The following is a 14,329-nucleotide window of genomic DNA, read 5'->3' on the forward strand; positions in this document are numbered from 1 at the left end:
TTTGACTTCCGCTTGCTTTGGGAAAGCGGACCAACACAGTTTCCTTTGGCATGCAAGGGTTTTGGAGCAGACAATACAGGATTCTCTTTAGAAACGTTGTTTTCACATATACGTTGTTCCTAATCTGCATGAATAAAGACAATACAGTGAAGACCTGCTGCCAGATACTACCACCACATCAGTGGTGCAATCAATTTATGTCACAGACGGTTTACCTAGCATAACTTATGTCAAAAAAATACATTTCTAAATATCAGCTAATCCATGGTAACCTACTCCATGCAAGCTTTTAGTTTGTAGCAAATGTAAAATAAAAATGTTTTGGAGATTTAAGCTAATGTATTTTAGCTCATGTTTGCTGCACTTGGAGCAGGTCCAAGGTCTTTTTCAGCATCTCGGCTGACCCACTAACTCATTAAGCTGCAACAGCTCACATATGACTTGAATCCTAAATCAGAGGATTATAAAGAGGAGATCTCAATAGAAGTCATAACAGAAGGGGAAAAGTCTGAGACTGAACTCCTCTTTTTAAAAAAAAAAAAAAAAAAAATACCAGCTTGTCTGCACCGTTTACATTCCTGTCAGTTATAGATTATACAAATGTACATATACTACATGAAATTCATGCAGGTTTTTTTTGGTTTTGTTTTAAAATATCTTCATGTTTTGTAAGTTATTACATGGGGATTTTTTTTTTTAGTGAAAAGATGTCCAATTTTCAAGCAGTTATTCTACAAGTATGATCACTTTGCCTTCTCTCACAATCATTAATAAATTCAACATTAACCTAGTTTTAAAATACCTATTTCACTTCAATTTTATAGTGTTACTGCAAAACTATGACTGTTTATTTTATAGCAATTAGTAGCGGAATTCATTCATGAAACTGATCTGCTGAAGTTTCCTATCTGACCAACTCATTTCTGTGTTGAAGGTCTGAGTTTGGAAAAAAAAAAAAAAACCACACCCTGACTTTTACCCAAAGTATTTATCAGACACACATGAGTTTCCTGTGATAGGCTGAAGGATGCATTTCATAAAGGTATTAAGAATAATGCCACTTCTCCAAATTTATAGTTACCTGACTTTAATTTACATACGCCAATTTTGTAATACTCCTCTCATTTAGGCCACAGAACACTTCAGTTCTCACTGGCTCATCCTCATAAAGGTACTTCTTATTGTATATCACATAGCCTTAGAAAATGCAAACATTCTTAACTAAGCCATGACTACTAAATAAACAAACAAACAAAAAAAATCTTACTTCTGAAAAAATTCTTCATGAACGAAGAAACTGCTCATCAAAACAGTCTGGCTTAGTGCATTCATGATTTTTATTCAACTAAAATTAACATGCAGAATTAATCAACTGTTTTACTAAGAAATCTATTTTTGGTTTACAACATTATTATATAATAATGTGTGCTTCTGGTACATAAGATCCAGAGAGCTTGACGTTGTTTGTAATTCTACAAAGCAATTTTAAGTTGTATATTGAAATTTGTGACAAATACACTAGTGTATATATAGTAAACGCACACACTATATCTATCTATCCCCACATATCTTCTTTCTTTTCTAAAAATACTTATCCATCTGTTTACTTAGGAATTTTCTATCATCATTTAAATAAATGGTTCTTACTTGGTAATTGCCTAGGTCATTAAAATAATTACTATGTTATTGACTTGTTACTTATACCAGGAGGAGGCAGAGAGTAGGAACTTCAAACTTAAGTAGGCTGGGAAACTCAGCATGAGGGATAGATCTGAAGTAGCAACTGAACCCAGGGACAGGCAATAAACAACCACAGTGATGCAACCGCTGGCACAGTGAGAGGAAAATGAAGAGGCAGGCCTGATAGGTTCAATGGACAGGTGCCAAGTATGGAAATCCAGCAGCAAGACTCCAATTTCAACACACCAACAATATAAAAAGAGAAAAAGGAAAAACGAAGTTGAGACTACACCAGTTTTGTTTATTACAAGCAGAGCTAAGCAAGATCCTATATTCTACTGTCTATTCTGTGATGTTAAATGTCATGATGGTCTTGGGCTCCTACGTGAAGATTTAAAGGAATTTAATTGGCTGTATGTGCCCATTTTTGTTACAACTGGATGGGGACAGAAGGCACAGCATCCCAGCAGCCACTAGGCCAACCCAAACAGCTCTGTTGATGAAAGAGCTAGCAAATGTTAGCCACCACTATCTTACAGGAACTTCCCCATCTCGGCTGCATTTACACTGTCCTAGGATAACACCTTAAACTGACGATTCTCACACTGACAGGGATGGGAAGGAGAGAGGTAGTCATGGAACAAAGGAACAAGTGAATCTGTAAGATGAAAGGAGGACCTCAAGGTACAAGACTCCTGACGTTTTGAAGCAGGGACCCTGCCATACCAAGCTGGAGACACTCCTAGGAACCTGGACGGAGATGACACAAATAATCCCTGAAACAGAAGGAAATGTCATGAAAACACATAGCGATATCCAAGTTAGGTAAGGTGACAGAAGAAACTAGTGTCAAATTCTACTCACAGAAACAATAAAATGCACAGCTACAGAATAAGGACTGATTCAGACTTGCGCCACGAAGGATCTAGGAGCTACAGCTGATTCATGTTTAACCTGCAATTCACATGATCACAGCATTGAAGAAAATATGAAGTGTTACACTGAGGTATATTGTCAGAGTACTACTTATAGAGATTCACCCATTTTTCTTAAGAACGCAGCTGAAGTCTTCGTTATTGTTTTGAGTGCCACAGTTCACAAAAAAGGCAGAACCATTAGAGAAGGTCTAGAAGAGAAAAAAAATTGACGATAGGTATAGGAAATGCATCCAAAGACTTGGAAAGAATTTGGGCTGTTTAGTTTAGATCTGAGAAAAGTCTGAGGGGACATTATGATACACAGTCTTCGAGCACGCAACACTTCGTCTGAGATAAAAGGAATGAAGTGTACTATAATCTCCACAAGGGATAGCACAAAGAATAAAGGACTTAACCTGAAGCAAGAGGGATTTAGGCAAGACATTAGGAGTCTAAAAGAAAGGACAGCGAAGCACCAAAACAAATTACTCTATAAACTTTTCAAAGCCTCTAGAATGGAATGTTTTTTAAGAAATGTTAAATAAACATCATTTCAGGAGGTTTTAGGTGCAGTTAAGTCTGCCTCACTGGAAAGGATTGACTGAATGACTTTTGAAACCTATGCAAAGGCTCAAACTCCAGGAACAGGAAGATATAAAAAGCCAGGTCCCCAGAAGCAATGAAGTCTACAACCCTCAAGTTAGTGTGCGTGGCATTTTATAGTTACATTGTACTATGTCCTTATAAAAGGGCTTGAAACCTTTTGTTTTGGCTGTGGAATGTGCAATTGCAAAGACTAATAATTCAGTTTTTGTGGAAAAGAATTTTGAGTTTTCAAAAGAAGGGAGGGAGAGAATTTGTCTTGACGGCTATTTCATTTGAAGACAATACAACTTCTAAAATACATGTCTTCATTCTGCTGCTTCCTTTAACCCTGGGTTCTGCAAGTTACTCAAATAAGAAGGAAATGGATATATGCTTAGCAATGCAACAGTTCTGTTGTGCAGCCACCAATGAAAATACACTGAATTACTTCAAATGGAAAAAAAAAAGGTTTCTAGAGAAATCAATAAAGTGAAAATATTGGAAAGTACTGCTAAACTTCTTTTGTTTTGCTTTAAGTGCAGTGCCTAGGATTTATGCTACTAAGCCAAACATTAAAGTGATCTTAGATTAAAAGGTGTTCATTTGTACATTGCAACCCTAATGCTTAAGCCCTTTCTGCTCACTAACAGATTGCAGGAAGGGAAAAAAAAAAAAAAACCCAAAGAGTATCACCACCTTTGCAAAGGGATCAGATAAAGCATGCATCACTCTTGATGTGAAAAAGCTACGCTTGCAGGTGCTTGCACATGCCATTTTGAACAGGCAAAAAGGCAAGCATCATGAATAACACTGATTGTGCAAGTCAGCCTTTGTTTTTAAAGATGGAGTAAATTTTATGCAAACACATTAATATTTTTGCAGCTGCTGAAATGTTGCATTTGCTAATAAGAGAAATCAGGGTTTGTTATACCTCCTAACATACAGGATGCAACTCTCCAACAGCTGAATGACCACTGTCACTTTTGGAAGAGACAGTGCACAATCCAGCCTAATTGCTGACTGCTAAGGTATACATACACATTTTTACTTTACCCCTTAACTAAGTAACCATTTCAAAGAAATGTAGCCAGTCAAGCTTGCAGAATACAGTTGATATACCTTTATACAAAGCATACATTGAAAAGCCTTTTTAAGTGGCTGGAGGTTTTCTGTGGCATTAAAGACAGTTCTGATATTTATCTGGAACTCTCATCCCCAGTTTGGATGACTTAACTTGGTGGGACCGCGAAGCTTGGTGACTCATAACATTGTAAGTTCCAAATGCACAGAGGTAGTTAAGCAGTAAGGAACAGTAAGGGTGAGTTATAATTATCTTCATGTAATTATACCTACGTGGGATAGTAAAAGGGAGTCAAATCTGGAAGGCAAGATACTGTCAGCAACTCAGCATAGTTACTGCGAACTGCTAATAGTGTTCCTTGCAGAAGGGAGTGTTGATGGTTAGAGCTATCATTGCTGAATATATTTTCCATCTATGTCCACCCTTCCATTCTCTATTCCCAAGTCATCCGCTGTCTTTCATGATACTCCCTTACATGACAGTACTTACTAACGTAGCGCCCTGAAACTTGTCCATTTTAAGTGTACTGCATTTTTTAAATTCATAATCAAAATAATTACAGGCAAGCAGATCACAACAGAAGAACTGTAGGTTTCTGCAAGAAGCTTTCACTAGATCTCTACCGGGGGTGGGGGCGGGGGGTCCTCTATGATCAGTCTGGTTTAGACTTCTGTTCTGCCATAGGTGTTTAGTTCTTGCCCCATAAGTCCTCCAATGGGAAGAAAAGTTGGCCAAGATGCCTTTATCTCATAACATGCTTTCAGTCTAACTGAAACAGCAAAGGCTGGCAAAGGGCTCTCATCTTTGTTGCCAGTGAGGACCTGACCAGACACTAAAGATATTAAAAAAAAAAAAAAAAAAAAATCATCTGTCTGCTTTTTCCACAGCAGTTGGCACTTCTTGATTACTGGCTTGTAGTGCTATATAGCTGTAAGAAATCCGGGTCTGCCTTCAGCCCTCCAGAAAAGAGAAGAGAATCCTGAAATTCAGCTTGGAATGTGCAACTCAAGACTTACTCTTTCCAGTTTCATCATCAGTCATGGGTAATGCAGACTCTGCAGGCTTGACTCTTCACTCTCATATCCCTTGTCACCTCATATCTTCAATGAGGTTGCATAGCACAGTAAGTGACAGCAAAACTAAACACTTCTATTAATGGGATTGCTAATAAATCTAATTAAACACAGACTGCAAGAGAATCCAGCTTACTATTCCACTGCCATAGCAGATCTTCAGTACTGGAGACAATGACAACAGTGGTAAGTTTGTTGAAAACAGTCTCCACTTCCTCAACGTCAGTTTTCTGACATTGAAAATTAAACACTTGGCATTTTGTGTGTGTTTTCTTTCCAAAGGAGGGAAAAGAAAAAGAAAAAAAAAAAAACAAACCGGAAAAAAACCCCAAACCACCCCCCACAACTTAGTGGGGGGATAATACAACTACCTAAAATGCACTCAGGGCATTTTATACAGGGTTGCTAGTAATACCAAGGATTAAAATAGTTTTCAGATCTGAGATGTGAGCATAAAGTCATCTCTAATTTAAAAAAAAAAGTTTTAAAAAAAAGATGTTTATGTCAAGGTGCCAGAGACAAAAAGATAATTGTACAACTGACAGAGATCTAACTGAACTTCTTTACAATGCTGCCACCACAGCCACCCCAATATTAGTGAAACGAAGGGGGGAAAAAATCCTACTGTGGGTGAGGCTAAACAATTCTACTTATTTAATAAATGCTACATAGATATAATACATATATGGTCAAAGGATCAATACACAATTAAAATATTCTACATCTATGTTTAGACTGTTGAAATGTAAATACAGTATCAAGAAACTCAGATTTTACAGAAATCAATCCCACTACAAAACTTCCTTTGACTTTTTCTTTCATGTTATTTCCCATATTTATTAGCAGAACACATTTAATATGTTTAACACATTTTTCCCCCCCCATAAAAATAACTATGCGCTTAAGCAAAGGAATAGAACCTGCAAGGCTCAGAGAAATACAGGTTGTGGGACCTCCTGTATCAGCTAAATAAAATTGTTTAAAATTAAGTATATTTAATGTTAATTACACATATAAAATACCTACTCTTTTACTACAAAATGCACACCTAACCTCTCGCTTATCCCTTTGGGAAAGTCATTTCTGTCAGGGAGAAGCTACTCAAGTACATTAAGCTTTAACATATTAAGACAGACATTCACAGACTCTTCTCCAATTTTATTTTATTTTGACGGAAGAGTACCCAGCTTTTTCCTTTATTTACTGCATGACCCCAAAATAAATCCTACGGGGCAGGGGGAGAGGGAAAAAGATTGAAAACCCAGTTATTCACCCTCTGATCGGTACCATACATACATGTAAAGGTAATGCTTAAGGATAGCTCAAAAAAAAAAAAACTACTGAAATAAGGAAAGAAAGAATACATAATCTAAAAATTGTTCAGTAAGAATTATAAGCAGATTAACAGTCATGTCACAGGCAAGTTCTTAAGTTTCCTTGCCTTTAAACTAAACTTACAAAAAGAAAAAATACCTACTGGTGTCTGCCTGGCTGCCCACGCTGATGTATCTGTCATTTCCAGGAAGGGCTGTTTGATAGTAAGTTGCCTCCTCTAGCTGGGGAACCTTGGCATTCTTCGCAGTGAGAAAAGCCACAGCCAACTCCAGATTACCATTGCTGTCCTTTAAGCATCAACAAAACAAGAAGTGAGAGTCCCCTCACCCTTTTTTAATTTTTCTTAACAGCAAAGGACAACATTACAAGCAATTTATAAGATCAATGACACATTGTATTTTCAGGTGAAACACTGATTAGAAAAGTAAGTTTCCAAACTTGACATATTCTGCATACTTCACTATTTTTAACCAAAATAAAGATAAAACATCTTATAAAAATTTACTTTGGTAGAATTTCACTTATTTCAGAAAAAAATTAAAGGTCTTGTAGTGTAGATGAACCCCTCAACAAGCATAATCAGCACACTCTCACAGACTTCAACAGCAGTCATCTTCTGAAAATCTACCATTTCATTTTTAAAGCCAGAAATACTGGCTTTTGAGGGGCAGTTGTGTACATGATTTATGCTGAATCTGAAGCAACATCTATACACATATATATACACACACATGATTTCAATTCACTAAATCCTTATTTACCATGTATAAATGGCTAAAAAGCTCTGCTTGAGGGAGACAAGGCATTTATTTTTATTTATATATATATATTTGGGGAAACAGAATGCAGAGAGACCTGCCATTCTTTAGTTGCATCAAAGAACTCTTCTGTGCTGTGAAAGAATTTACAATGGTTGGGAAAAAAAAAAAACAAACAAAAACCAGTGAAACAATAGCAAATTAGCAAAGGGTGGCAAGTTCAAGGGAAGTTCTTCATTCTACGTACTGAGCAGGACCTGTCCATGATAGAGAACTTTACACCTTGACAAGAAAACAACACTTGACTCATCAGGAATTGACCAGCTGTAGTAGCACCAAGGTATCGCAAAACACTTTAGCCAAAGGTTAAAGGCAAGTCATACCATTCCTGTCTTTTCATTTTTGAATACTAGATTGATCTTTATGTCAGCACCAAAATAGATCAAGATTCCTTCTAAAGTGAAGAAGCCATCATTAGCAGCTTTTTTCCCCTGAAATAAATCTAAAAAGTATTCAAGCTGGGAATGGAAGGGAAGGAAGGGAAGACGAGAGTAAGAAAGGATGGGGTTTATGGCTTTCACAGACAGTTAAGATGTATACATTCAGCTACAAGTCAGACACATCCATCTTACCTTCAGTGCCTGTTGTAGTACCTGGATGTCATTGATACCAGTGATCTCCCTCAGCTGATTTAAAAATGTTTGCTGGTGCTAAAAACAAAAACAGATCATCAAAATAAGATAAGAGCCAAATAACAGCAAAACCAATTACTTACATGAGTATGCTTCTCTACAAACATTAAAAGTATCTCCATATAAGCTTTATGCACAACAAAGGCTCTACCCCTTTGTAATTCAAGTTTGTCTTAGTTTCTGCAACTTGAGCACTTTTAATTTCCAAATGTAATGGTTTTGTTTGTTTGGGTTTGGTGGGGTTTTTTTTAAAAACAAAAAAATTGATGATGGGTGAGCTTATGCAACGTGGGTTTAAGGAACCTATATAAAGCCACAGTTGGCTCTCCTAAACAAATAAAACTCCGTAGCTTGGTCTTCAAAGGCAGTAGGGGGAACAGTTGACTGAACTCCCACCAAAACCAATTTCTTCAACTCCCAATTATTCTCAACCCCACTATTTCCTTAACATACATAATTCCCAGCCATTCCGACCTCAAAACTAAGAAATTCATCTTTACTGATCATTTAGATGTTTTAGGAGAAATACTATAAAAATGTCCACACAAAACAGTTTCTCAAGACTAAAGCAAAACCTTAGTAATCTGTCTTAACTGCCTTCCTAGACCAGTTGAATCCAACTCTCCCAAATCACAACATCAGTCAGCATCCACAACTGAGTTTAAAGTAACACTTGAAGTTAAGAAAGAATAAGAGGTTCTGGGTCTCTTAAATATTCACTTCATAAGAATTTTGAAGCTTTTTTTTTTTTTTAAATAAAAATCTGGTCCCACTCCTGTTTAGAGCCAACAGATGATTCCCTCCACTCATGCTCAGATACCACATCACAGAAGCAAAAAGCAGGCACTAGGCTGGAACAATCCCTGAACTCCAGTTAACCATTAAAACCATCTTAACCATTAAAACCATGAAAATACAGAGGACTGACCATTGTTCCATACTAAAAAATTCCATTCTTCCTTTGGCAGATGGGAAAAGGAGAAAAGTTTGGTGGTATTTGCAAGTGGTTTTTCCTTTTTATTGTTTGCCCACCACATCCTGAACTCAAAACAATAATTTCATCTATAAAAGAGAAGATTTTGTGAAGTACAGGGTTTTGTTTGCTAGACAAAAAGCATATTTCCTATCAGTGACAAAACTGTTCTCATGTTACTCTCCAAATTGAATTAAAAAAAAACAACTATAATTGTCCTGCGGCTACTTCTAAAATACTTCTCTTTAAAACTAATTATTTGGAATCAAATATTCAAATACCCTTATTCTCTCCTTATCACAGCTTTGTATAAAGGAGGAAATTAAGAGCTGCATGAATGCTGAATTCCCCAGTGTGAAATTAACCTGGCAGGCACTACTTCATGCCCTAGTAAGTTGAAATAGAAGGCGTACAGTTCAGGATGTTTATGAATTACATACACAATCTTCCCTTCATTTATGATCCTAAGGGACACTGGTAACAATCCAATTTGCCTTTTTTTTCCCCCCTTTTCTTTTTAAAAACCCTGCTATTGGCACAAGAAAAGTGAAGTGATGCAGGAAAACAAACTCCCACTCTATCCCCATCCCTCACCTCCTCATTTGTTTACTCCGTGCATTTCATAGCACTGTACAAAGGCAGGACTTGTTTCCCCTATAAAGTTGCTTTCCTGCCCCTGGGTCTGGCAAGAGGCAAAGAAAAGAAAGAGTATTTGGGAAAAGTAATTACAACAGCATTAAAACTGGCAGGAGCAGCACACGGCAGCAAAATGGATTTCTTTTTGTATTTGCTACCAATGTGACTGTTAATAAAACAGAAAATAGTTTCACTATAAATTATTATAGCAACAAGTTATAACAGATTTCTGTATCTTCCACAATATATACAACACTTGGAAAGGCTGACTGGAGGGTATTCATTGTTCACAGAGATTGGGAAAAGACAGAAGAGACATAGTTTACCAACAAACAATCTCTTAGCAGTTCAAAATATTGGCTGTTAATTTATGAGCACAGCTGTGACTTATAAACCTAGACATCTGTAGTTTATATCCAGATTTCAGTATGCCAGTGTAAAGCTGTTGTTCAAGGCCCCCTTCCCAAGGACATACACATTTAACAGATCAGAACCAGGCCCAGAGATGCTCCTTTCTCATCAAGAGATGATTTAAGTACCCAAATATACTTTTTTAAGGCCCAGAGTTTAAGGCACTCAGCTCCAAAATTTCTAACTGGTAATTAAGTGTCATGGTTTAACCCCAGCCAGCAACTAAGCACCACGCAGCCGCTTGCTCACTCCCCCCACCCACTGGGATGGGGGAGAGAATCGGAAAACAAACCTCATGGGTTGAGATACAGACAGTTTAACAGGACAAAGGAAGAAAATAATAAAATGACAATAATAATAAAAAAAGAATTAGAAGGTACAAAACAAGTGATGCACAATGGAATTGCTCACGACTTGCCGACCGATGCCCAGTCAGTTCCCGAGCTGCGATCCGCCCCTCCCGGCCAACTCCCCCAGTTCATATAGTGGGCATGACATCATATGGTATGGAATATTCCTTTGGCCAGTTTCGGTCAGCTGTCCTGGCTGTGTCCCCTCCCAGCTTCTTGTGCCCCTCCAGCCTTCTTGCTGGCTGGGCAAGAAAAGCTGAAAAATCCTTGACCTAGCATAAACACTACTTAGCAGCAACTAAAAACATCAGTGTGTTATCAACATTATTTTCCTACTAAATCCAAAACACAGCACTATACCAGCTACTAGGAAGAAAGTTAACTCTATCCCAGCCAAAACCATGACATAAGTGAAAAACACAGAGAATCCATAGGCATTCTAGTTACAAGTGACAGAAATTAAGAGGAAAATTAACAGTTATCCTGAATACCTCAAATGGAGCTGAACTGCTTTGGGGCCACAAACACCTGGTTTAGACATTACTGGCTTTTCAGGTAAGTGTGGACAAGCTGCCATTAATCTCTAATTGAGTTATTTCAAATCACACAGAAGTTAAAGAATGACGATACACTTCCCTTCCTAGAAGGAGGAGGAAAAAGACAAAAACAAAGCAACAAAAAAGTACAATTTAAATTGTTTCCACCTGATCAATGTGTTCTCGTAATACCTGCCAACAGACTAACAGGTCTTCACAAACAATTCTGAAACTGCATAAGGCAGCTAAAAACTCCTTAACGCACCATTTGACTGGTGGCCTTCTCTTCCATGCATTCACCATTCTCCTCACCCTCTCAACTCTGACATAACTGCATCATCTTTACTGTGTACAGACCTTTCCTGCAACTGCATGTTTAACTTTGCCATTATTCTCCTTTACTGTTATATTGACAATATGTTATCATCTATGAAACTGTATTAACACAGGTAATTATTTCTTTTCATGACAAATGACAGTGCAGGCAACTACTACCAAACCCTTTCCTCATTCATTAATCAGGAGGTAAGATCCAATTTTCTTTTTGCTTTTCTTTTCACTTAAGTTTATGAAACACAATTGTACCCATATTCAGAGAGCTGATATTACTTAATTCTTGATGTAACTTTAGTGCATCTGTACTAGACTGCAAAAGTCAAAACAAGTAAAGTTTATTTGTTTTGAATTGTATTCCTTTAGTGCAGGCTATTGTGGCATATAGGATGATTTAAAAAAAAAAAAAAAGATTTTGTTTTACAGTTACCCATGACTGAAGTTTGGAGATCAATTTCTAACGCAACTGCTAAACAATTAAGTCTCTTCTGTACTGTAATATTTAATACAATACGTAGGACAGACTTCTACATATGAAGCGAGCCACCCTCTTTACTCCTATTAATGCTTCTTCTGATTACATCTACCCTAGAAGCTTTACTCTTCCTGGAGCTTGGGCTAACCTGAGCTGAAGTGACTGTAGCGTACAGACCCTCAAATGTCCACAAACACTAATGTAGATATTCTAAACAATTATGATCATAATTCACTCAAAAGCTTACCAAAAATACCCAAAAGAGCTCACCCGACACTAAAGCAAAGCTAAAAAACGAAGAAGGTGGCATACAAGTATTTACAAGTGTCTCAAGCATCTACACTAATGTATGTTAATTAAATCAGGTCAGTGAGGAAGATTCAGAACACAACTAGCAGTCCTAACATAAGTAAGTTGACATCTTTTTTCAACACAGCTCTTCCCCGATTCCCTATTTTTTCCAACCTTGCATTAGCAGAGGTTCAAATTCTGAATTATAACTCACTGTACTGTAATTCAATTTAATAAGCAACCTCTCTCTTCAAAAGCAGATCCAAAAAGATTATTTCAACAGAACCAGATGCAACTACTGGTGCTAAGAAATCCACTTCAGTTCTTTCGGATCCCATTTGCCTGTACCCACTTTTGTTTGCCATCCTTCCCTCAAATTTACATGACAGATTCCATAGTTTATCTACAGCACAGATCCTCCAGTTTAGTGAGTCAAGACTCCACACATATCTGCAGTGCAGCACCAAATGTGTTATGTTATACATGCACACATGTATATAATACATATACACACATACTCCATGTAGCTTGAACTGTGTTTGACTCAACTCTAAAAAGGCTCCAGGACTTGGTCTATGACACCAGACTCTGCTGGTGCAACTGCTACAGGGTAACTCAAATCCTTGGCCAGACAAAGGAGATGGTCCACTGATGCTATAGCTGCCCTGAGATCCAGCTGCTCACACCCCTCAGTCCCACCACATCACGCAGCATTCGGTTCCCCAGGGCTTCCACGCATGAGCTATTCCCAGCCTTTCCCCGTCCTCTGGCTCCCCGCGGTATGCAGTATGTATCTCCAGGCTTTCAGCTCTTGGAATATTTTAACTAACAGGAAATTCTCCCATTTTCCTGGATGGAAGCCAAATTTGTGTATTAGGAATGCATGCCCTTATTTCCAATTCTTTCCTTTTTCAGCCATCCCTCCCTTCCTCTCAGGAAATGCCCAATTAAGATTATCTGGTTTATAACCTCACACAATAGCATATTCAGTAGCTGTGCCAGCGCTAGTGAAGCAGAAAAGGATCTACACTATTATCTGCTTAGGGAGACACTGTGCCCAAATTAGTTCCACGACAGTACTGTAAACTCTGATAACTTATCAAAATCAGAACAAAAAACTAAATTACACAAATGCTTTTTTTTGGACAAGGTAAATCTCAGAAGTTGACTAATTCTGAATTATACTGCAGATAAATTTGGGGAAAAAGAATTAGCCACCTTTTGATGTGTTAATTTTCTCATCTCTGTAGCTTCTGAAGAAGTACATGTAAGCTTTGGCTTTATTCATGGCAACATCCAAATATTTGTATTTGCAACACAAGCACTTTCAAACTTAGAAGATAAAACAACCCTCTTCAGTTTCCAAGCACAGAAAAAGTCATATGTTTAGTAATAAATGAGATGTTTACTCCAACCATTACTAGGAGAAAACAGGGCCCACTGCCTCACTACACAGTTCATTTTAAATTGTACATAATGAAAATGAACTATAGGAATCCCTTCCTTCTCAAGGGATGAATACTTGTACTAGAGAAAAAAAGAAAGAGGGGAAAAAATGCAAATGCCGAGAACAGCATCTTGACTCAGTCCCTCCACACAAAACCCGCTTACTTTACTTTCTGGTGCAACACCGATTTACAAGAGCTATTTGTTGGAGGAAAACCCAAATGACATTGCACAAAATATTTTATATTAAAGACAATTCTAATGTAACCAGAGCTGCAGAGGACTTGCTAATGGTACCGTTTGCAGACAAGTGCTAATGAGCTAGTTTCCTCATATGGTGTTGCTGTAATGAGAACACTGAGAGATTAAAGGAATGTAATCCTCTACAAAAAGGCTTTAAGTTTCTGCTACAAACAAACAAAAAATAGTTAACGTGCAAAGGACGAGCATACTAAAGACCCTCAATTACTACTGTGAATGTCATTTTCTGCCACTTAATCATATCTCCCAGGAACAGTTAAAAGGCCCACATACACTGCTGGGCATTATAGCTTCCAGCACCACAGATACATTAACCATCTTCTAAATAAGATGCTGGTCAAGTTCCAAATAGGCAAGTAAAAACTAACTCTTCTTCCATGAAGATACTAAGTTGAAACACAGGGAAAACACACAGTCAACTCCAGAAGGCTTTGTTGCATGTCTTTGCTCTTACCATCTCTGTCCTCAACATTTTTCTGTGTGTGTGCATGCAGAA

At 37.6% G+C, this 14,329-nt stretch overlaps 1 protein-coding gene across 2 annotated transcripts in view; it reads right to left on the bottom strand.

The window, feature by feature from the left end:
• Positions 1–14,329, bottom strand: part of USP25 (ubiquitin specific peptidase 25) — a 94,422-nt gene that overhangs the window by 63,704 nt on the left and 16,389 nt on the right. For both annotated transcript variants that reach the window (XM_050890969.1, XM_050890895.1), the window contains exons 2-3: positions 8,062–8,139; positions 6,814–6,958 (exon numbers count right to left, since the gene is read on the bottom strand). In XM_050890969.1, the coding sequence (XP_050746926.1) occupies positions 6,814–6,958; positions 8,062–8,139 (223 nt within the window). The remainder of the gene's footprint in view (positions 1–6,813; positions 6,959–8,061; positions 8,140–14,329) is intronic.

Source organism: Gymnogyps californianus, chromosome 1 (assembly GCF_018139145.2).
Source record: "Gymnogyps californianus isolate 813 chromosome 1, ASM1813914v2, whole genome shotgun sequence".
Classification (NCBI taxonomy): Eukaryota; Metazoa; Chordata; class Aves; order Accipitriformes; family Cathartidae; genus Gymnogyps; species Gymnogyps californianus.